General features: G+C 40.9%; 2 protein-coding genes across 2 annotated transcripts in view; one reads left to right on the top strand and one right to left on the bottom strand.

The window, feature by feature from the left end:
- The window catches only part of tsc22d3 (TSC22 domain family, member 3), a 45,423-nt gene extending 39,989 nt beyond the window's left edge, over window positions 1–5,434 (bottom strand). Inside the window, exon 1 of the mRNA XM_049586030.1 lies at window positions 4,665–5,434. Coding sequence (XP_049441987.1) covers window positions 4,665–5,005 — 341 coding nt within the window. The 5' untranslated portion in view covers window positions 5,006–5,434. The remainder of the gene's footprint in view (window positions 1–4,664) is intronic.
- A 3,150-nt stretch (window positions 5,435–8,584) lies between these two features.
- mid2 (midline 2) overlaps window positions 8,585–25,079 on the top strand; it is a 251,809-nt gene continuing 235,314 nt past the window's right edge. The window contains exon 1 of the mRNA XM_049586023.1: window positions 8,585–8,601. The gene's annotated coding sequence lies outside the window, so the exon portion shown is untranslated. The remainder of the gene's footprint in view (window positions 8,602–25,079) is intronic.

The raw sequence follows: 25,079 nt of genomic DNA, 5'->3' as shown, positions 1-25,079 counted from the left end.
GAAAATAGCTCCACTGACTATTCACACCATGTGTGTAAATAGCAATGTTGGCTGTGGACACCTGGGTGCAAATAGCATCTGCCTTATTCTAATTGTTAAATATACATTTGTAAATAGACACTTTCCATGACCTTCAGAGTGAACTACTAAATGTAGGTCTTGGACTTTATGTGGCAAAGCTATTTCGTGGTTTATATTTTGATCACAGTGGAGCTCTGAGCGCAGTGGGGTCTCAGACACAGCTGGATCCTGTCTCCTCTCCGTCGTGGGAGGGCCAGGTCGTGTTCAGTAGTCAACTGAACCGAAGCCAAGGGCCGGGGATCATCTCAGGCCAGAGAGAGGAACTTTTACCACTGTAATGAGACCTGGGCTGGTAAGGCAACACGGTGTTATGTCGGGGCAGAAGAATCAAACCCTGTCAAAGGTTGTAACTTCTCAGTCAGAATCCTTTCACTGCCATTTTTCTGAGCAATTTATCATACAAAGCACAAACCTGGAGTCTGTGAACATGAAGTGAACCTCACTTCCAACCTTGTCTTTCTTGCAGACAGCCAGGCAATTTTCATCTTACAGAAAAATCACTGTCTTTTCCAACCAGGCTGGAGACCTCTCACTCTTTTTCAGACAACAGATATGAACCAAAAAATTAAAGTTATTTCATCCCTACACATGCCCTGAAACTTCTTGCCTATACATGTCTTGCAGCTTCTTGTCATTATAAAGACTTTAGCAACAAACCTTCTCAACTTGTTTTGAAGTTTTTTTTCTCTACTGCAGTTATGAGCTACAGACAGGGACATGAAAGTCTGCATTACATAACTTAAAACAACATTTACAGTCTTCAAAGATTGAACCGATCACTGATATCTTGCCTATTGCCTGTGATGTTGCTGAGCTCTCTTCCCTTTGTGTTTTGGCTGCAGACTGACTGACTGACCGACTGGTCGCAGACACGCAGTCCTGTGATAAACGTTTGTGTCATCGCTGCAGGCTCTTCACCCCTCTTCACCCTGGCATGTGGAGGTGTTTAGTGGCTGCTAAGTACTGACTGATTGCCTGGGGTGAAGGTGTGCGAGAGTGCCTCGCTTGCTGCAGCCAAGTCTAGCTGAGTAAAGCAACGCATTTCCTCTGGTTTTATCCTGTGGAAATCACAGATCCTGTCCCCTTCCTCGCCCCTCAGGGCTCCCTCGCTCTGCCTCCAACACCAAATAGGACTTATGAGTTCAAATTCTCCTCTCAGCACATTTTCACTGACCCTCGAATCATTTACAAGTTTGCTGGCTGCTGCCGCTGCCGCTTATTGATATTCAACAAGTCCACAAGATGTCCTGGCATGCTTCCTCGGGCTATGCTGAGCATTTCATTCTGTTAACAAGTGGCAAACGAGAATGATGGCAGCGGTAGAAGATTGACCACCCAGGGTGAGGTCATGGCACAAACCTCAGCCGGGCTTTCATCAGAAGCCGGGCCCTCCTTAAGTGAGCACTTGGGACGCATGAACTTCTGCAAATCTCTGCTTAGCAAGGCAGCTTTCTTGTTTCAACTGACAGGATTAGACTACGGGGACATGTGTGAATGAATGAGCGCGTTTGTGTTTCTGCATGACAAAACTGTAAAGGGTACACGTAATAAATCAATGTATTAATCCTGCGAGAAAGCCACGACAGCCACATGATCTGTGTCTGCGATTCCCTCTGTGAGTAGGGGAGGCTCAGGGACAAAGTGTTCTCACTAAAGACTCTGTTTGTCAGGCAAACAGTTGAGCGGGCACAGACAGATGCACGGACACGCTGGTCCATGGCACGAGTGAACACACTGCCTCTGGGCCATGAATGTCAAAAATAGTGGCACTGGGAGATGCCAGTCCTGTGTAAAATCCTGCATCTGAACTGTGGAAGATTTCAATACTAATGAAGCGACAAAAGCTGTGTCATCAGGACTAAGTTTGAATAGCAGAGCAGAAAATGAACACTTGTGTAACACTTTTCCAAAGCCCTTCAGCAGGCATTATTCTACATATGATAGTGTAAACACTCACTGCGGTGAATAATAACTCACATAACCATATCCAAGCACAACTTCAAGTCTAGGGACAAAAGATTTTGTTTGAAAAGCACTATTTGCTCACTCATTTCGTTAGCTATCGCTGCCAAAATGGAGTGCAGGCTGGAGCTATGGAGTCATCAAGCCAGAGTTTCTTCACCCCTTGCTCTTCATAATAATCATAATGACAAACCCTCGCTATTATAAATAAATCGAGAACAGACTGGTCCTTTCGTTGAATAATGCACCTCCATGAGAGCAATATCGCCGAAAAATGTGTCAAATTAATATAAACAGATGGATAAAGTGAGTGTGTGCAAGCTCTGCATATAGCCTTTATGTGATGTTTCATTCAGACAGAGGTAATCCCCGCTGTAGTGTGTCGGATATTAAAACAATTACTTTTCCAAACTGCCTGAGAGTTTGGCGCTGATAAGCATTTACAGCCAAAAGCGACAAAAATCAAGTTAAAGCTAATCATCGCTGCCATCAGCCCCATCAGTTGCAGTGCACAGTAAATGGTTTTACTTCCATTGTACTGTCTGTACTTAAGCGGTGTCAATCATCCCTGCGGGAGATAAGAGGAGTCTGTAACAGAAGTAGCCTAAAGCAAAGTTAAGCCGGGTTAAAATTTAACTGTTAACTATATTCTGTGGCAGCTAGGCTTCTGGAGAAATTTGATAAAGCACTGATAAAAGTTTCTTGACCAGAGAACATTGCTGATGCGATAACATCTGCAAATAACTGAATCGATGATAACAGATGCCATGTTCATTCCAGGCACATCTTATCAGGATAAACATTATCGCAGGTATTCTGTCTGACTAAATATGGAAAAAAAAATGTGAGTGTACCTGTGATGGGTTGATTAATGGCGGTCAATATGAGGATTATATTTAGAGGGATTCACATTCCAGAGGGCAACTTGTTGGAAAGTTGCTGTCTCCTTAAATACAAACTCAAATTCAACTGATTTTTCTTCCACTCTGAGTTTTTTTCCTCCAATAGTTGATTCCAAAGCCAAAGCAAACATGATGTGTTTCCTATGAAATATTAATAGGACAAGAGCTTACTTGTTGATGTATTTCGTAATTGGATTTCAGGGGAAAAACAGCTTACAGTGACTTTAAGAAAACAGCCGTTGAACAAAAGTGGTAAGAGTGGGAGCAAGGGTCAGTTCTGATATCAAGATTCCGTCTGTACACCATAAACAAAAATGAAAACCCTCTTTTACTGCTGGTTATCAGATAAATGTAATCATCTGACATACATGTCATGATCCTTTAACACATATCTCTAGTTTACTGACACACATGAAAACAACTTCAGAGTATGTGACAGTCAAAGGTGGCTCTTGCGATGATAACTTTGCGTACTGTTGCTTATGTTTCCCTGTAGATCGCCGCATTTTACTGCTCCGATAACTGTCCGTTAATTACAGCTTCTCCAACTAAGCACTGTACGGCGACTCCTGGCTCGGGTTCAGGAGTTCAGCGGCGGTCAAAACTGCAGCCGACTGGAAAGATGGTAGCTGTTAATTTGAGTCTGAAGTCATTGAACAGAAGCTGCCAAACAAACTATCCAACTGGCAGCAACTTCGTAGCAGGACATTCTCTTTCCTCACAAACACTGCGAGGTGAGCTGCCAAACGCTGTTTTATAAATACTGTTTGGCAGCGGCGGAGAAGGTGTCAGGCCAGTTTTAATTGACCTCTAGCAATAAAAGATCATTTTAATTGAATCAATATGGCAACAAACTGCTGCTTTAGAGTAACCTTGTGTTTTTGGAAAGCGTTTGCTTTTAGATTAGATTTTGTTTACCTCGGCTCTCTGGAGTTTTTGGAGTTTCGTTGTTTTTGAAGTAAAGCTCTCTTTATGATGATGAATGGAGGAGCATTCCTTTTTCGGAGTTTCGAATATGTCTTCCAAGTATTAATGATTGTCCTTAAACCAAATAGCCTTGCTGAAGGTAAACACATTGTAGAGTTAATCCTGTAAAACCTGTGCACATATTGTGTAACGTATCAAATATGCTACATAAAAGGCGTGGATGTAAACGCCTGCATAAATAGTTGGACACTGTTGTATGTTTTGAATCCATATTCAAGTTACATGAGATGTTCAGTAGGAAAAAAGTAGGAAAAAAGTAGGAAAAAAGTGCTGTGTTTATCAGACGTAGACGACCAAATTCAACCTGACTGTGTATTTAAATCCCAATATGTTGCTCTACACTTCCTTGTGAAGTCAGCAATAATGTGCTTATCTGAAATTCATTTCTGGAACACACTCAGAATGAATGCCCTCTTCTTAACCTATACTTAATCCATGACTGTAAACACTCGTGTCAGCCTTTTTGAAAGAAGTGCTGATCCAAGAAACCTGATTAATTTCCGTTAGCCATCTGGTTCATTTTAGCAAAACAGATTCTTAAGCAGCACTCATATTGTGACTTGATACATGCGGATCCAGAAGTTAAAAGCTGGAGATTGTACTGAATGTCCCTGCGAGGTGTAAGGAATAACTTTCAGGCCAGGTTCAAATTTCACACCCTAATGACAGAGCCTTTATATGTGGTTGAAACCTTATCAGATAAGCGTGTACCTGAGCAAACATCAGACATACCTGTGAAAGAAGAGCAGTATAGACAGCATGGTCTGGTCAATGTTGCTGTTGCTGTTGCAGATCCCCTCGTTGAGCAGGAAGCAGGGGTCCCTCACTACCGATTCCAGGGAGTCCTGCCTCATGATGTTGTTCAGCTTGTCCGTGTTCAGGTTCTGGTACATCAGCTGGTTGCGGAGCTGGCGGAAGTGGCTGACACTTGGGCTGGTGGGGCTCACCGGCAGGCCCCCACCGAGGCCCGGAGCCGGACTGCTGGCCATGGTGTCATCACAGCCATTGGCCAGGTCCAGGCAGCAGCTGCAACAGTCCAGGCCGATGGGCGAGCGGCAGTCATCGTCTGACATCTCGAAGCACAGGTGGATGAAAAGGGAGGACGCCCAGGTGCAGGAGGGCAGGTGCAGGAGTCTCGGTGAAGGATGACAGAGACTGAGGTGTATGAACTGAAGACAAAGTGAAAGACAAAACAGTAACAGGGTGTTTTTGTCAGCTCAGAGAGACAGACAGGCAGCCACGGCTGGTCTGGTGTACCCTCTTGTCTCCACTCCAGGGCCAAGAGGGCTAAATGGCAGGTTGAGTTCCTCCCTGAGAAGTGCAGTCACGCTGGGTCACTCTGCCTGCTTTTATCCCTGAGTTTCTCCTCCTGAGGCTCTGCTGCGTTTAGCCTTTTGTTCGGGGCCGACGCTGCTGCAATGTGTTGCTACTGTGGCAGGAGAAAGAGAGAACGCCCCACACACACACGCACATACACACTCACTCACGCCGATTCAGCAGGAGTGCGCTTGAAAGCAAAACCCAGAAGCGGCTTGCTGCTTATCACTTTTTTTTCCTCCCCCCCCTGTACTTTTTTTTTTTTCTTTGGTTGGTGTGCCTAGAGACAGAGGGAGGGAGCGAAAAGGGAGGGAGACTGAGAGGGTGGGGAAACCCCTGTGATTGGTAAAAAGCATCGCTGGTTACACGCGCAGGGCCCTCCTCTTTTTCTTTTTCAGCATAGCCGTGCACGCATTAAGGAGAAGGGAAATAGACAGAGAGGGAGGGAAGCTTCAGAGCATGCTTGAAACATGTGCAGTTCCGCCAGCTCCACCCTGCCATGCTGACAGCACAAGGAGTGGCTGAGCGAGGGAGGCTGCAGGAACACACACAAAGACACGATAACATGTCTGTCTCGCTAATTTGTGAAAAATTGTGATGGGAGTTCCTGGCATTGGATTTTAAATGCTTTTGATGTACGGGGAAATTATTTTCTTGTGTGCTTTTATCTATTTTGTCACCTCTATTGAATGAATTCATATCCAGCAGTAGCATAGGCTTTTTAATTATCCTATCAAATATAATTCAAGATTTCTTTGCTCAGGAACTGTGATTAGGTGTGAAGAATCACAGTGAATATTCATATATTTTTCAAATGACTAAATATTAGTTGGAGCATTGGTTGGCGCAGCAAGGAGGTTCTGGGTTTGAATCCAACAAGCAGCAGGGGCTTTACTGTGCTTCGGGCCTTGCATGTTGTCCCCATGTCTGCTTGGGTTTCCTTCAGGTGCTCTGATTACTTAAACTGGAAGTTGTGATAGACTGCTGACCTGTCCTGGGTGCACCTGCCTCTCTCTCAGTGCACACTAGGATAAACTCTAGCCTCTTGCAACCCTGCACAGGAATGCTTGATATTTAATGCTTTGTGTTCTAAAATGATGAGTGTTTATACTAAATAAAGATAAGATAAAACTTAATTTATCACGAGGGAAATTGTTGTGCAACAGGTGCAATACAAAGTGGGAAAGATGACAAATACGTAGAGTACAAATAAAACAAAATACACAGTCGTAATCAGGTTGTAAACAGGTTCACAGTAAGTGTCATAAATGTTGCAGTAAGGTGCAATTAAAAATGTGAACGTGCAAAAAAGTAAGCAGTTATGGGTGAGGGGTCATAAAAATAAGCAGGTGGATGATGAGGTGCAATCCAAAATGTAGATCTGTATTATATAAATGTGTAATATATATTGCACATTCTTGTCATTTGTATCATCGAGCGTGTGTGTGTGAGGGTGAGACAGAGAGATTGCCCGGGCACTCTAAACTTGCATAGTAAACATAAACATTATCTTATCAGGTCACCCCCGTGTGTGTTTACAATTTTGTCAATTTCCATATCTGTTCCCAAACAGTTTTAGATTGGGTAAGAGCGTGCCGTGTTCTTGTCCTCCAGACGAGTGTTTCACAAGTCCTGGTAAATACCAGGACAATGTCATTATAGCCCTACAGACGGCTCCGGGAGGAATGCACTGACCTCAGCTCCTGACCAACAAGTGTACTGCATGCTGTCTGCAGATGGCAGATCATGCAAGAACAGAACAACAGGATAATTACAAATAGCACATCTTACTCTGAGGCATGCTGCTGTTTCTGCTGCTGTAAAAAATGTCACACCACGCATTGTTGGGTAGCAGTGGGATCAATTAAGCAGAGAAAATGACTGACTATTGCTTTATTGAGTGTGTAATGATGTCCTCGGGCAGCAGGGCTGCTCCAGTTTGGTTGGTGCATGGATGGGACTGAAGGCTGATTTGGGTAGAGGCTGCCCTCTAGTGGGCATCTGTCAGTATCAGTGATGTAGAAGTCAAGTGGAACATCAAATATGCTCTACAGAAAAGGAAGAAAGAAAGAAAGAAAGAAAGAAAAAGTAACTATTCTTCCACCTGAAATGCCACAACACAGGACTATTAAATCCTCTACCTGCACTTTACAAATCTTTATACAGATATGTTTTTATTACTTATTTATCTATCTGTGGTGCTTGTTTTTTATTGTGTCTGTATGAATGTCTTTGTGAGTGAATGTATACGCAGCGGACTCCCTGAATTTCCTTCTTTATTAATAAAATTCTATCTCATCTCTCTCTCATCTCACAGTTTAAAACCTTTTCTATAAAACATAAACTTAACTGACACTGGTCTAATACATGACTAGCCTAGATGTTAATCCAAATTATGTACGTCTGTAAAAGGTGGACAAACTCAAAAAGTAAGAGGAATGACTGAGCTAATCAACCATTTAAGAAGCTGTACATGATTGCCATGTTCTTCAGAAACTAAATATGTTAAGTTTTTGATAATTTCCTTAATTTTGCCAATGTCAAACTCATCCATAAATGCCTATATTATCAGGTTCCTCAGGTGCTCAGTGACCTTGTGGTTCCACTTCGCTCCACTTCTGCTGGAGTAGCCAGTGGGAATTGTAAGGTTCCCCTGTATAAATCCTCGTCTGGACAGCTTTTTTTGTCTGTGGAATTGACATGTTTTTTACCTGCAGAACTCAAACTGGATCCTGATTTTGATCACTTGAACTGAAAATGAAAGAATTTCGAAGAGGAATCAGTGATGCAGTCATGACAAATTTGGTGCTTACTATATTATGGTGCTAATTATGTATTGCAATTTGTGTCTTGTATTGTCCTGTCTGTATTTTTATTGTTGTGTGTACTTTGCACTGTTACTTGTGTTCTGGTTGCTGAGTCTTTTCTATGTTAAGGCCCAGCTAGGGACAGGCATTGCAAATGAGCTTAGGCTATAAATGCTGTGGTGTGCGGCATTTATGTATGCTACATTATTGTCCCTATAAAAATAAATATTAAATAAATAAATAAATGATTACTGACTGCATTCATGAAGAGTTAACATGGGTAAAACACATAATAGTTGGCCCAACAGTAAATTAGGGATTACTTGGAATGTTACTTCCGGTCCTTGATTATGATTGGCTGAGCCCGCTCAAAGCCGTTATACACAAAAATACCTGTAGGCTATGCTAAAGAAACAAATAGAGAGGATTTGTCTTTTGATGAACTCACTGTGTCCTGTCGCTTCGCTGGAAAAATACCTGTCGATGCTGCCGCCCAATTCACCAGCCTGTCTCACCGTCCAAAGCTGACAAACAAACAACCTATGGTAAGCTAACAATGTAACTTTAGCTAGCTTTCATGTTGCCTAATATGCTCACTTTTCTCCTGCTATATTGTTAGCTGCTAGCCATATTAATTGTGCTACAGTGTAGCCTGGTAACTAAACAAGTATATTTAATGAGATGATGCTATATATGTAGCGACCATTTGATAAAAGCGATAAGCTCCATGTTGTGCCTAACAAAGCCCTTAGCTGTTCCAAAGTCAATGGAAACCACCGCCTCAGATGGCTAATTGCCTAAGGTTACATTAGCAACACATTAGCCGCAGATAGCTAACAGCTAGCTAGCTTGTTTGGCAGAAAACGGACTCCAGGAAAATAAAATTCTACAAAGTCACAAATTAACAATCATAAAAATAATTCATAAAGTACCCATACTGGTCATTTGGAGAGTGGAAAGACTTGACAGAGAGCTGGAAAGGAACTATGCCCGTTAAACTACAACTGCTATGGAACTGTGCCAACCCTGGTTGCTACTAGCAACAGAACACTCAACTGTAACCAACTGCCGCCGCAGGCTGCGTCCGATATCAATCACTACTCACTACATAGTCCACTATGTAGTGACTTCGCCATTTTGTAGTACTGTCCAAGTGTTTTTTTTTTATTCTTTATTGAGCTTAATAGATACTAACAAACAAACAAGGGACATTTTCAAGTCCTGTACCACAAATTTCAAAAATCGAACAACAACGAAAGAAAGATAAAATACGTACAAATAACACAAAAACAGGGCTGTCTCAAATTAACTTAAAAATGTATTGTAATGAGAACAGATTAAGAACTTTCTTGTCTTTAACGTTCAATTTTTAGCTCATTCTTCCAGTGTTTTAGACAGGGTTAAAGTATTTACATTTATGAATGAAACTTAAGAAGACAATATTGAGAACAAAGCCCACAACCTTGTTTTCAATGCAAACACCAAAGTTGACTTTGATTTATCTTCAGTGTCAAGGGTGACAAGTCTAGCTGTAGTCAAAACTGTGTATCCCTCCAGAGGGACTGCACTGGTTCACAATAGAAGAACACATGTTCCATCCTTTCGATTTCCTTGTCACAAAATGCACAATTATTTGTGTCAAAATTAAATCTCAATCTGCGGAATTTGTTTGTTTGTTCATTCTCATTTAAAATTTTGAATTTCACCTGTTTTACCTTGGGAGAAAGTGGAAATTAAATATATCTTTTTCTTATCTTCTTAACCTTCTCAACATCAAATTCCTGAAGAACATAATTCCTTCTCACTGGATAAGGGAAACTGGCCTCTAATAAAAAATACTTACATTTGTAGGGCAGGTTGCTATCGCACTGCTGTCTGTCTTCTTGTCTGTCTGACAGTTGCATGTTTAATGTAAGAGCAGCACATCACAACACAACACAAACAACTACAAAGTACTTTGTCACATTATTTATTCATTTTGGGAAAATACACTCAATAAGATATAATGTGTTTATCACAAATATGCATGTCAGTATTTGTTATGGATGGTCCACCAGCCACTGTTGATACTGCATGTTTAAATTGTGCAGCAAAAAACAGCATTGACATATGAGGGAGTAAATGACCTAAGTAGTGTCCAAAAATGTTTTCTCATACTCCCTATATGGTGAGTTGGAAGTAGTGCGTGAGTGAATGACTTCAGACACAACCTCTGAGACCTGAGGATACAAGTGAGTCATCTTATCACACAGGTTGTAAATAAATTCTCAATTTAAAACCATTATATGCACCACTTATTTAATATTAACACCAAAGGTCACTGCTCCTGAAATGTCAGCTGCCATCACCCACTGCATAGAAAAACTGTGTGAGTGCAAAACCTCAAAGCTGAACTAGAGTAATTGAACAGGTGTTCACAAAAGACAAAGCAGCCTTAATGTTTGCTTCAACAAAAGTATGGTGACATTTGACATTCCTGAGTAACCATGACTCCAACCACCATCTGACCACAGAGTTGCTTATAGGCAATTTGCTGTTTCCCCATGTCTTTGCAATTAAGTCTCCGAGTAGAGTGTCATTATTAAACATAGGGATGAAGGCCAAAGCTACCTTGACTGTGAGAAAAACTAAAGTTTCAAGCAGTTAATCTGCACTGAATAAATTGGGCAGAAAACTGTTAGAGGCCGTTTACACGTTGCTATTTTCATAAACGGACATTTCACCATCTCCGTTTTCAAAAGATCTTCGTTTACACTTACCCATACACTTACCCGCCTTAACTTGCGTCTGTGTCAAAAGTGCGACCTATGTTGCTATGGTGACAATGGATACATGGAAGGCTTGAGCTTCTCGTTACACTGCCACCTACAGGTTTGGCATGCTCTTGTGTATATATACACGGGTAAGTGTAAACGAAGATCTTTTTGAAAACGGAGACGGTAAAATGTCCGTTTATGAAAATAACCGGCAACATGTAGACGGCCTCTAAATATACACAAGAGCATGCCAAACCTGTAGGTGGCAGTGTAACGAGAAGTTCAAGCCTTCCATGTATCCATTGTCACCATAGTAACATAGGTCGCACTTTTGACACAGGCGCAAGTTACGGCGCATACTGTGACGTCGGCTGCCTATAACTCTGTTTATCTCCGTTTATCTCAGTTTACATGCAAACGCGCAACCGGAGTTTTCCAAAATCTCCACTCTGGCCGGAGTTTTTAGAAAGACTCGTTTTCAGAGGAGAAATCTCCGTTTGCGTGTAAACGAAGGGCACAAACGAAGGAAGATGTCTCCGTTTATCAAAATCACCGTGTACGTGTAAACGGCCTCTTACTTGCGCTGCCCTCTGTGAGCTGAAACTCTGAAGCAATCAGTGAAGTCACAGCAGGTGTTTTGACTTTAGCAGCAGCTGATGGAAAACACCTGCTTGATGACGGGAGTGAGGCCAGAGGTGCAAAAAGCCGCCACACTGTGTCACACTTTTGTGACTGACATTTTATTGAATTTAAGAAATACATGGGAGTATAGAAAGAAGCAAAGGACAAAGAGGACTAAGGCATTAACTAGTTTTAAAAAAGAAGAAAAATACAAGTAAAATAAGAGTAGAAAAGAGGCTGTGTTGTTACTGGGACCAAGACAGCAAATGCCTGAGTGTGTGTGCGTGTGTGTACATGGAGGGGGCTAAGCCGTTAATGTAGTGAAGAAATCTTTCCCGTTTCAGATACTACCATCCTATCCTGCCCAGCAGAGAGAGGGGTACCCATTTGTATGCTGCCACCACAGCAAGCAGATGATACCTTGCTGTGATTGAAAGTATGTTAGCTGACCATTAGACCATTAGACAAGCAGTCTCCTAACTAACATGATCATGGTCTGGACCAATTCTGTACAGAAGGATTTGTGTCTTTTACATGTCCAAATGTCCCATATTTTTGGGCAATACCATAAGACATGAGCCAACGAACCTTCATCAGGGAACTTCATGCACACAGGATTACTTTTAAACTTAACCCAACACAACCTAGAAGACTAAATTCAATGCGAATATCATGTGACATGCACTTTGTATTACTTAGGATGCATACCACTTCTTTTTCTGTAAAGTTCTATAGAGAACTGTGCAACATAATTTCTGCCCTGTGTGATTCATTTCACTTTAAAATGTACAAAAATGAATTTCATGGATACATATTCAGACTCAAACTTGCCAGCAGCTGTAAATGTGTAATACATATTGGTCTCAGTTCTCTGGTAGCCACTGTTTGGAAACAGACAGTATTGAGTTAAATGCTGTGGACAGTCTATATAAATTATTAATTTGAGGAGAATTGCTACTGCCATTAACAGACAGACTCCCACAGCTGTCTAAACTAGGTCAGTGAAACTAGGATAGTGGGAGCTCGTTGCTATCAGTGGCACATTCCTAAAATCTATCCAAATAACACTGATACAGTAACTTTAGTCAGACCACAGGGCGCACATGACCACATTTTGTTCTCATGTGCTGTTTGCTCATGTGCTGTTTGCAGACAAACAATTGATAAGAGCCACGTGTTCCTGGTGTTCTAATAATTATTATTTATTCATTCAACTGAATGGTAAATAAGAATAACAATGAATGGCTGCAGCACAGTCTCATGCATTTCTTATCATCATAATTGCATTTTTTTTTTCAATGAGCACTAAAATGTGCAGTTGCTAATGTATTCTAGCTCACTGAAACATAATGAACATGGAAAAAAACTAAAATAGTCACCGATTATTTTATATATACTTTATATATATTATTTATTATTTACTATATTTTATATATATATATATATATATATATATCAATCAATCAGTAAAGATTAATTACCTTGCTTGATGTTTTGTTTTAATCAACATTTACCAGTATATTTTACTAATATACTTATACATACACACAAACACACATATAGATTCAATAGATAGATAGATACCAAGTTCTGCGTATGTATAAAACCAGGTTGTTGGCCACCTCAAATTCTGTGTCCATTCCTCGATTCCCCTGTAAGTTATTCATATTCCTTTAGTCTGTAAGGTTCCTCAGATCAAATAAATCAAATGTTTTTTTTCTAAAAAATAATCCAAGTTTTGAGTAATAATATTGATAATAATCTTTATTTATAAAGCTCTTTTCAAAACAGTTACAAAGTGCTTTACATGTTAATAATTAAAACAGATTAGAAAACAGCACTTTTAAAAGAACTGATACAAACCTGAGTGAGTGTATAAAAACTGAGGAAATAAGACTCAAGTAAAATCAGGAAAGGCTCTCCGATAAAAGCATGTTTTAAGAAAGGACTTAAAAGAAATCACTGACTCGGCCGACCTGATTTCCTCGGGCAGATCGTTCCAGTGCCTCGGAGCCCTGACGGCAAACGCTCTGTCCACTTTAGTTTTCAGCCGGGCCTCTGGAACAGACAAAAGACCTTTGCCCGAGGACCTCAAAGTCTGTTCTGGCGTGTACGGCACTTAGAGGTCAGGAATATACCTCGGAGAGAAACCACGAAGAGCCTTAAAAGTAATTAGTAAAATCTTAAAATGTTTTCTTAAACATACTGGGAGTCAGTTTTAAGAGGCTAAAACTGGAGTGATGAGATCACGTCTTGTGGTTCTGGTTAAAAGCCTGGCAGCTGAATTCTGTGCAGTCTGGAGTCGATTAATAGATTTTTGATTCAGGTAAGAAAAGCATTCAGGCAAGAAAAGGCAGAAATTGTTCTAACAGGATAGAGTGGTGTAGTCGGAAGAAATTAAAGGCCTGTCCCATATGGATACCTGTTCCAAAAATAGGCCTGATTGTGTCACTGATTTAAGCAAATAATAGCCCGGGCTATACGTGTTTTACGCTGGCTGGCTGGCTGGCTGGCTGGTTGGCTGGCTGGCTCGATAGATAGATAGATAGATAGATAGATGGATAGATGGATAGATGGATAGATAGACAGACAGACAGACAGACAGAGACAGACAGACAGACAGTCAGACTCCGGGCGAAGTTGTGTGTTTCTTTGACCTTTAAGTGTCTAAACACTGAAAAAAAGCTAAAAGTACATTTCACTCTGGGGGATTTTTTTCTTCATAAACAGCTATTTGCTTTATGAAATACCAAAATGCTGTTAATCATTTTGGAATGCACAGAAAATTACTTGTTTGGTTATTTACTGGAAGTCTCAGTATTTGTTATGTTTAAGTCCTTTAACGTTGTCTCGCCAAACTTGTTTGTTTCCTCTGCTCAGAACAGTTACAGGAATCTCACCAAGCTTTGCCAGAGGGGTTAGTTTGAAAAGGGTTGGCACAGAGTGTTACAGGTGAACTCACACCTTCAGTATGCAGCGTTGGAGCAAAATTGTATTTGGTTCATTTCCCGGTGCTCAGTGACTTATGAGAAGTGGAATTATTGAGTTATTGGGGTTTTATAGCCAGTTGTAAAGTCTGGCATCCGGTTGAGTCCAGGCAAATTTAAATTTATGTCTGTCCCTGTAACTTTTGCTGATGGATTTCTCTGCATTCTTTGCTTTAATAATTTTTCTGCTTGTGTCCCATGTGCAGTAAAAACACTGATGAATAGCAATACAGGCGTTACAGCTATTTCCCTTGAGATGCCAAGACAGGGATACATTCTCATTTCAAACCAGTTTGAGGTACAGAAGCTCGCAAGTATAGTTTAGGTGATACAAATGTCAGCCCCTCGGCACTGCAGCTACTGGTGCATTCAGACGCTGCTCCTCAACTTACCATCAAACATTCTCTAGTTTATCACCAGACAGTTGCCCTCAGACAGCTGACAAATTGCGAATACCTGTGAGGAAAAGGAGTGTAAGTCATAGTGTTTTATTACAGCATGTCACAAACAAATGCCCGTCATTATTTACATCCTGCCATTGCGTTTTGATTTGTTTAGCCAGCTTTTGATATATCGGAGGTTTTATAAGCCATAACCAGAGCAAGTACTTTGGATATCCTGTACTGATACAGTGTTGAATATGACTTCCAAAGCTGGAGAGGAGCACCTGAATGCTTCAGATTAGAGAGGGCTTTAAAAGGAAAGCAACAGTACTGTCTGCCAACCTGAGGCAAATAAAACAAGAGCTGGAATTTTAATAGCCCAGACATACTCAGAGAATCAAAATATAGCCCCGTGACCTAAAATGACATAAGGTGACTTGAGGTAATATCAACAACAAGTCATCCAGTCCAGCAGCAGATGCATACACTGCTTTGTGCAATATGGGGGTTGAATTTCTTACATTGTCGTGAGGTCTACCCTCAACATGGCTGCGTGAACTAACCACCTCTATCTGTCACTGACAGAAAGGTTGATGGAGCTGTGTGTGGTGTGAACAGGTGGGGAATGTCTCGAGGGGAGCGCTAACTGGGTCATCTGCCATAAATGCTCCCACAGAGTTCATCTTGGAAAAAAAGCCCCACACAATATCCTGGACTGGGTCAGTCGGTTTTCTCAGCCAAAGCAAAGCAATGCTGCAAAATAGAGATAAGAAGGTTTCTGAAAGATCTATGTCTCCTGTTGGAAATGTTCAAGCTTTTTTTCCAAACACATGTTGAAAGGAAATATTGTAATAAGCTGGAGTAGTTGGCTTTGCACAATGCAGATATTCATACGCACGACAATATTTCAAAACAAGTGCACTTTCAATAAAGACTCAGATAGATGGCCCATTTAAAAGGTGAGGACAAGGCATACAGAACATCCTATCCTCAAACTATTGTATGCAGGCTATGAAATGAACTTTGATTTGTTTGTATTAGTGTTATCACAGGCAATACAAATTAACTGATGTGATCTTCTTTATCAGTTCAGCTGAAGAGTAATTATGATTGTACACCAATCCTCCAGCCAGCGTTTCAAACATCTCTCTTATGCTTGCCCCCCTTTGGCAAGCCTCTGAAACAACATTAATGACCTCTGTGGTGAGAAATGATAGCACTGTGCATACATGTAGGGTTATGTAGGTCAGACTGTACCAGTTTTGAATCCAGGAGCGATATGGAAAGATTTGTTCTGTTGACACGGGTACATAAACATAAAGATATATAGGTCTGGCACATGAATGTAGGGCAGGGCAACAGGGGTATCATTCAGTGTAAATAGGCAGAACAGAAAGTCAACAGAAGATTACGCAACAGCTGTTAGTACATATATCAGTAGCATACACACTAAGAAAATACAGTTTATATATATATATTGACATTTGGTCATGGACTTTTCACGTACACATATGACGTGAAAGGTACCCTGGGTGCTTTGCTTATTGACATTCGTCGACACACCGTGTCAAGTTCTGCCTGTTACGTTCATTGTCTTCTTTCAAAATACGCGTCTGTTTTCACAGGAAATTTAACTTTTACATACAGTCTCTTTTAATAAATAAATGCACTACTTTGGTACAACACTGCCAATTCACATTTTTTTTCTTCAACAACAAACCCACATGGTTGGGCACAGGCAACAAAAGCACGTGGTTAGGTTTTGGAAAAAAGAACAGGGATTGGCTTTAGAATCTTACGGGATGCGAACAACGCTCTCTCGGGTGAAAGTCGGTGTTTGATTGACCCATTCACCACCCCTGCCCCAGTTGGACTTTCACCACCTTAACTTTAATCCTTGTCCCGCAAAGTTTCCCCCTAGCGCTGCAGGGCACTGTTAAACTATAACGGCAACCAGCGGCCGCATATCATGCTGACGTTAAAGGATGCCTTTTTTGGTTTCTGATGCTGCAAGTCACTGCCCAAGCGCCGGATTTTGACGACTTTGGAGTGAGACAGGGCTCAAGTGTCAGCTCTGGTAGTTAACAGCTACACTTCTCCAAGTGGTTGCTTTTTAATGTCGCCCAGGTTTTATCAGATCTTGGGAAACTGCATTTTCCCTTCTATGCACCTTTGGCATTGAACAACTTTAAAAAAGATCTAAAATTAGAACATACTTATATCCATTGATGAATGTAAGGGCATCATAAAGAATGTGGTGACAGAGACATGTGCTTGTTTTTCTTGAGAGACCACTATGTTTGAATAGTTTTATTGTGGATTTTTGTATTATATGTTGTATTTGTTGCATTTTAAATGTGTTATGATTGTCTGCTACCTTGGGCAGGTCTCTTGTAAAAGAGATTTACAATCTCAATGGGACTTCCTGGTTAAATAAAGGTTAATTAAAAACAAACCTTCTGTTGCTGGGTCTCCATATGGAATTTGGTAGGAATATCATACAACTAAGAAAACATATAATAATTTGACAGTGTTCCAAGTTTACTTGATTTTTTCTTGGTTTGAGTAATGCCAATGTACTGGCACTAGAGGGCAGTGAAAGCAAACAGAATACACTTCAATACCACTTGTACATGAACACAGTGTTGGGGTGTGTTTGTAGCAAATGCTGTTTTGTTAGTGTGTACTTGTACTGCTGGTCTTTGTGACAGCCAGTTTGAGTTTTAGTTCTTGAGAGTGGGAACATTTTTTGAAAGTGGGGACATTTTGGTAGGTTCTCACCCTAAGACAAGCCTTCAAAGGCCTGTTTGAGGGTTCAGACCTCATTTTAAGGTTCAGGTTTGAATTAGGTTCAAGTTATGGTTAGAATGTGGGTTGGAGTTAAGCATTTAGTTGTGAGGGTTAAGGTTAGGGTTAGGGCTAGAGAATGTATTACACAGATATCCAGGTGATCAGTTGGTTCCCTGGGCTGATTGCAGCCACTCCAGACAATTTTTGTAGTTTCAGCAGCCAGGGTGCAGCACGATTCAGAATTCTGGTTACCAGATATATGTGTCTCATCTATTTTTGAGGGAGCCAGGGCGCCTTGCACAGAGCATATCAAGTTTTCCTCCTAACAGGCACTGTATGTGAAATATAGAGACAATATAGTTTTCAGGATGAATGTATTCCTATATCAAACCCACAGCCACAAATCTTTGATTCATGTCCCTCATAACTGGACTATTAACAGTATTAACTTTGTGTGTAAGCTACAACCCAGCATGGTCCTAAATAACAACAATAAACACAAATAAACAGACAATGTCACCGATTTGTTGAAAACTTGCAGCCCCTTCTGGCTGGTTCAGAGGAGTGAGGAGTCGGCAGTCAATGACAATCTGAAACAGTCAGTTAAAACAGGTATTTCAACAACTGTGAATCACCTCAACCACGAGAGGTCCTTGAGCTTTCCGTCATAAATCAGTCACACAAAATATGAGGCTGATTGATCCAGTTTTTGCTAGATTAGGTGCGGACAGACAGGAACACACAATCACACTCACACTATCAAAAGCATGATTTCCATCAGGCTTATGTCTGGCAGAGATAATACAAGTTAAATTTAAGACTTTTTTAGACCTTTTTAATACCACCTTACATGAAATTTAAGACCAAATCTGCATTGGAAATACATATTCTCTCTCACCCTCTCTCTCTCTCTCTCTCTCTCTCTCTCTCTCTGTGTCGCACATGTGTAAGCATTCCTTCCAAGTAAACACACACTGATGTCAGTTCAAATTGAACTGTAAGGAAAAGAGTTTAAGTTAAATGTGTCAAATTTTAAAAGAAAACAAAATCTGATCGCTGTCATAAATGCTATTTATTATTGCAATACTTCGGTCTGTCCAATGATTTTAAACAGTTGTTGGTTCTAATGATCCCAGTCTTGCTCCGAAGTCGTCGAAATCCAGCGCTTGGCCAGTGACTTGTGGCGTCAGAAACTAATGAGTAGAAAACTAACTAACTAGGAACTAAAAGGCGTCCTTTAACATCAGCATGATATGCGGCCGGTTACCATTATAGTTTAACGGCGCCCGGGAGCGTCGGGGAAACTTTGCGGGACAAAGACGAAAATTAAGGCGGCAAAAGTCCGACTGGAGCGTACGGGAGGGTTGGTGATTGGGTACAACAAACACCAACTTAAGCCAAACCCTGTTCCTTTTTCCTAAACCTAACCACGTGTTTTTGTTGCCCACACCCAACCATGTTTGTTTGTTGTTGAAGGAAAAAAATACATCACGGCTGACGTAGTGAGTTTATTTTGAAAGAGACTGTGTGTAAACATTACATTTCCTGTGAAAACAGGAAAAAAAAAGAAGTGTATTTTGAAAGAAGACAATGCATGTAACAGGCAGAACTTGACATGGTGTCCCAAATGTCAACAGCAAACGTACCCAGGGAACCATTGTATGTGGACGTGGAAAGTCCATGACTGAACGTCAATATGTGACGAAGCCAGAGTGAGAATGTGTTGGTCTAGCTGGAGAAATGTTTGTGGTCATGTGACCAAAAATATTTGGGAGCCATCGAATCTGAAATTAAGACAATTTAAGGCTCTTTAAGGACCTGCAGACACCCTGAATACAGGTCCTCACAAGTATAGAAGTACAGAGTTGTGTGTGTGTGTGTGTGTGTGTGTGTGAGTGTGTGTTTGTAGGGGTGGTTTGGGTACATCACAGCTATTTCTAGAAGTTTGAAAGTATTTTGTTCTTCTATACTGCACGTCCTGTTGTAGTGACAGGAAACAATTTGTGGCCATCATCGTGCTCAACCAACCTTAGCATTTCTGTTGACAACTTTTGGTTGTTTTGGTGCACTACAATGCAAAATAGAGCAACGTAGGTATGCAGGGAGTGTAGATGATGCAGACGCAGTGCAAAATAAGAGAGAAGAATGCAAGAAAAATAAAAATGTTTTTGTTGTTTTCATAGCATACTGAAATATGTCGTTTATTTAATTAATTCACACTTGTCTTTCAAGTGTCAGAACAAGCCTAACAGATGAAAGCCATTCTGCATTCATGCCCAGCATTGATTTGACAGACGCTGTCATGCTGGGGACGTGAATCCAAACAAGCGCAAAATGTTCTCAATATGGTATAAATATTTGATTAAAATTCATATTAACAGCTTTTGGAAACTATTATGTTTACAGCTGAACAGTCTGTGGTGTAAACATCTAAATCAGAATCACTGCTGAGTGTTTCAGTAAAAGAAAAACGCACCTATTGTGGTTACAATAAGACGACCATAGTCAGATAAATAATTTACAAAATTAGCATTATATAGTTTAGTATAGAGCCACTCCCTTACACCATGGCTATCATAGTGCATCATTCCTTCACTGCTGCTTTCTCCCATGTGTACTTGATCCCCTGCCTCCGGCTGTGATTGGCCAAGACATCGGGGCCAGACAGGCTCAAATCCTCCTATTGGCTGGCGAGATATGGCGCATAATCCTAAGATTCTCTCGCCCCCTCTGAGGATTAAATTTGCTGTCCAGTCATCTTTAAGAAGTGTGCCCCACTAGTTAGGCTCGGATTGTGGAAAAGTAAAGCACAAACTCTTTTACAGGCAATCTCTCATCACAGGAACATACAGCGCCGAACCCAAGTGGGGAGCATTAGTTGGCTGTGAAGGAGATTCAGGCCATGAGTTTAAGCCAGGGAAATAATTACCGTTGTCAGGAAACTGAGCTCTGAACTCTCTTCCCTCCGACTGTCCAGGCTCGGTCTCACGCACTCCAGGGCTCTGCTATACCATCTCTCTCATTATTCAGCTTTAACTCAATGCCTTTAGTCTTCTCCTTTTTTTTTCCTCTAACATACGCTCTGTCTCAGTTCCTGGCTGAGGAAACTTGTATTGACTCAGTGTCAGTACCTTCCACTGTTTGCCTTTAGCTTTGTTTTAGCTTGCTCTCTATCTGAACCCAGGCTTTACTCATCACATATTTCCCATTTGCTCTCAGTGGTGAAACATTTAGGACAGTTTTCCATCACTCAGAGCAATTCAGAGGAATTTCCCGAGAAGATACTGTCGAGCTTATTCTGCCGCCGCCCCTCTAATAAGACCCAATGTGATTTAACTCATACATATAGCCGCAAATTCTTCGATGAAGCTTTTCACATTTAGATTTAGAAAAAGCCTTCCCTCTTAGGCACAGATGCCAGAGGAGCTCAGGTTAAATATAGCCTTTGGACCAAATATGTGCAGGCGATACATACTGAAAGTGATTGAATGCTGTGAATAAACCATGATCTCCATAAATCCATAATGTAGATGTGAAGTACGTTTCAATTCAGACCCCAGCTTCAATAAAGTATGTTGAAATATGATATTTGAGAAGCCAAAAGAATAAAGAACTTGATCGCAATCCTGGCTCGCGCACCAAAAAAAAAAAAAGAAATAAGTATTTAAGTGCTCCCATTTATGATTCACTTGTCCCTGCAGCCAGTGTTTGAAGTGCTGCTACTTTGATTTCTTTGCTTGATCTCTCCACGTTTGTCTCCAGCTTATTTGAAGTTCAAACAGATTTGTGCGGATGTATTTTCAACAGCAGCATTTAGTTATTGCTTCTAACGATGTCTTGGCGAAGGGGTTTTTTTTTTTTTCATTACGGTCTTGCTCTCTTCTGGGAAACATTACAGCTAAATAGGAATTTAGGTTGCAGCCTACATTATGCTAATTGGTAATGTTCTTGACACAAAAAGAGGATGTTTTTCTAATACTTAAAGTCTCAGCTTTGGACGGATGTTTTTGTTTGGAAACTGTAAAAAGGGCTTGGAAGTATTTTGAAAAATTGCAAAATATGTGGGAAGAAAGAAATTAATGCAGACTAATCTTGTTGCCGATGCTGAATTTATAAATCTGTGCCAGTGGAGCTTTTTAAAGTCAGACCCACACACTCCAAGCACTGCTCTCACCTTATTCCTATAAATAACATCCTTTAAAACTGCCTGTAATTCCAATTATCAAAGTTTTATTAATATGCATGATCGTGGAGCTTCAGGCGTTTCTGAAAATAAAATCTGAGGTGTTGATTAATGTGAAAACGGTTTAACCACATTGGTATCGACATGTGCACATAATCACCCAGCTGTGCCTCGGCTGCCAGTACAATCGTGTGCAGGCACATATCATGAAATGGAGCAAAATGGTAATAGCGATCAATAGAGGATTGATTATCTTTAATGGAAGCAAAATAAATGAAACGGCCGCAGCTAAAAGCATGCAATAAACGATCTGCCACATTTTAAATTTGTGTAATCTCACATAGTTTAGAGAGTTCAGTTCCAAACCAGGGGTCAGGTATCTCAGACCTGACATCTAATCTGTTTTACTGTCTGCTGCTCACTCATGCATCCACACACATCAGACACACACCAAACACACAGCCTTTAAACAGACGCACACAAAAAACTTCAAATATATGCTGAAAACGGTTGTTGACATTAATTATGTATGTACTCGTTTTATGTTTCTTTCCTATGAATTGGATCATGTGACAATGACATAAATTAGACATGCTGTTTTGTGTATTCACAAAAAAATCCTTGACATACAGGAAACAATATTATGGAAGCCTTGAAAGGCAAACGAGAAAAAAAAAATCGTCTGATCTAAATCATTTCTCTGTTGTGTTTGCTACTTAAGAGCAGGTGATAATATTTCAGAGTTCCTTCAGTTGTTTTTATCTGTGGAAAAGGTAGAATGCTAAGTTCTGCCAAGTGAAAAAAAAGTTCTGTGCACCACTACCCCATGTTTCAATAGGACTTAAGTATTAACGTTTACTTTGAGGGGAGTTTTACTTTCTCTATGCAGTCTAAACACAAGGTGCATATATTACGTGATAGCGTAAAAGCGTGAAAGTTACGTTACATTACTGTCATGTCTGTCTTGTAGCCAGAAATATAACCGACATATTCTTACTCCAACCTCATCACGTACTGATGTTTTGGTTATGGACTTTCCATGTCCACATACGATGTGAAAGGTACCCTAGGTGCGTTGGTTGTTTATGTTCTGGGACACCATGTTAAGCTCTGCCTTAGATGCATTGTCTTCTTTCAAACTACACTTCCATTTTCACAGGAAATGTAGTGTTTACATACAGTCTCTTTCTAAACAAACGCACTACATAAGTATAACGGTGTGAATTAACGCTTTTTTTTCCTCCAACAACTAACACACGTGGTTGGGTTTGCGCAACAGAAACACGCAAAAAAAGGACCCATCCAATCGAAAGAACCAGCCTACCCCAGTCGGATTTTCGCTGCCTTAACTTTCGTCCTTGTCCCGCCGTGTTTCCCCCTGACACTGCTGGACACTGGTAAACTATTACAGCAACCGGCCGCGTGTCATGCCGAAGTTAAAGGACGCCTTATTTTCATTAGTTTCTGACGCAGCAAGTCACTGCTCAAGTGTGGAATTTCAACGACTTCAGAGTGAGACTGGGGTAATTTTGATGGTCAATGGTCAAGGTCACTGTAACCTCTAAAAAAATGTTTTTGGCCCTAACTCAATAATTTATAAGAATATTACTACCAAATTTCGCACAAATGTCTGATAGAATAAAACAATAAAGTGATGTTGGTTTTTTTTTTAATGCAAAAGGTCAAAGGTCAACTTCACTGTGACATGATAATGTTCTCTTCTGGCCATTAATCAACGTCATATTTTAGGAACAGAAGGGATGACACTTGGTCAGATATTTAATTGGTGACACTGATGTTGTGTGATCTTTAAACTGTGGTGTTGGGTTGAAGATGTGTGGGAGGCATCCATGTTTTAGAATGTGTAGCTTCTTTGCAGTAACATCCGTATCTGAAGCACTGTCAGCTATCATGGTTACATACAAGTCTATACAAATGGATGTAAACTTGACTGGTTCGCAAAGGCATACAACTGCAATTCTAGTTTTTCCTCACTTGCCTCTTAGGGCGTCCGTACAATATCTGCGATGAGTTGGGGACTTAAAACTTAGTCACCAGAGTGGGGAACAAATCCACTCCCACCCATTTATGTATGACTACATTTAAACTGGAAATGGCAGAGGCACTCTCCCTGATTGACCAGCCTTAGTGGCCCGTGTTTAAGAGGAGGCTGCTCACTGTCCCCCATGTGGATCAGCATTGATTGGCCCTGTCTGGCTTTTAAAGTCCACCTCCTCTTGGTTGATCACAGCACAGCCGTCAGTGGAGCATTAGAACAATGGATATGTTTATTTACAACTTTCCAATCTCTTTTGTTGTCCTGGTGAGTGATGAGGGAGATGTGGGTAAAAATGGATTTTGAAACAATCTAGACGGGGTGAAATGGCCTCTGAAAGCTGCCGTTTTGTGACAGTTTAGTGACTGATTGACGCTGCTGATGAATGCTCCCTGTTTGCTCCCGAGGCTAGTTGTAGCACTCAGCATTTGTTTGGCCAGTCAGAGAGGATGCGTGTCCTCAGTTGCAGGCCGAGGGCGAACACGTCAGAAATTCTGTGTCCGCAGCACAGGCAAAATCAAGCTCACTCTTACTTTTTAGGTCATTAAGATGGTGACACATCTACATTTAAGAGTAATTAAGTCATGAAGAATTTGGTACCAGTGACTAAGCTCCTCACAGTGGAAGTACTAATCCAGGGTTAGCAGCTACGTCTACTTGGCCACATTCTCTGACATGATAATACTTGAGCAATTAAGACTAGGCTGTTTCTTGCATTTCCATTCTTACAAAAAAAGATTTTGCCTCTAGAGTAAATCCCACAAGCCCACAACTAAAACGAAACCTTCTGCACCATGCAGCAGAGTTGTATCTTGCGTGACAGGATTAAAAAAAAAAATGCTGGAGAACACAGCGCTGCAGCTACCGGGGCCCTGTCACTCACTGTTAATTAAATCCCATCGGTTGTTCCATGGAGAGGTCCTTATCTTTTTTGGACGAACACCATTAGACCAAGCGCGCAGGCAACAGAAGGTGGCCCTGAGTCCTTGCACACGCACACTAACACCGCGTTTTCAAAGGTAGTCTTCACAGTTACACAAAATAAATGATTTCTTTTGTATTATTATTTTCTCATGTGCTTTGTTGTCTCTAATGAATTCTCAGGTCATCGAAAGAGAAGCAATCTGCCTGCGGCTGTTTTTAATGGAGACAATGTTTTGTATAATTCCCCTGCATTTTAAATGGTATTGGGAGAACAGAATTAATTGTAATTTGCTTTTGTACTCTGTGACTGAGTGAGTGCCTGT

The sequence above is a fragment of the Epinephelus fuscoguttatus genome, linkage group LG9 (genome assembly GCF_011397635.1).
Source record: "Epinephelus fuscoguttatus linkage group LG9, E.fuscoguttatus.final_Chr_v1".
Lineage (NCBI taxonomy): Eukaryota > Metazoa > Chordata > Actinopteri > Perciformes > Serranidae > Epinephelus > Epinephelus fuscoguttatus.
This window is presented reverse-complemented; position numbering and strand designations above follow the sequence as displayed.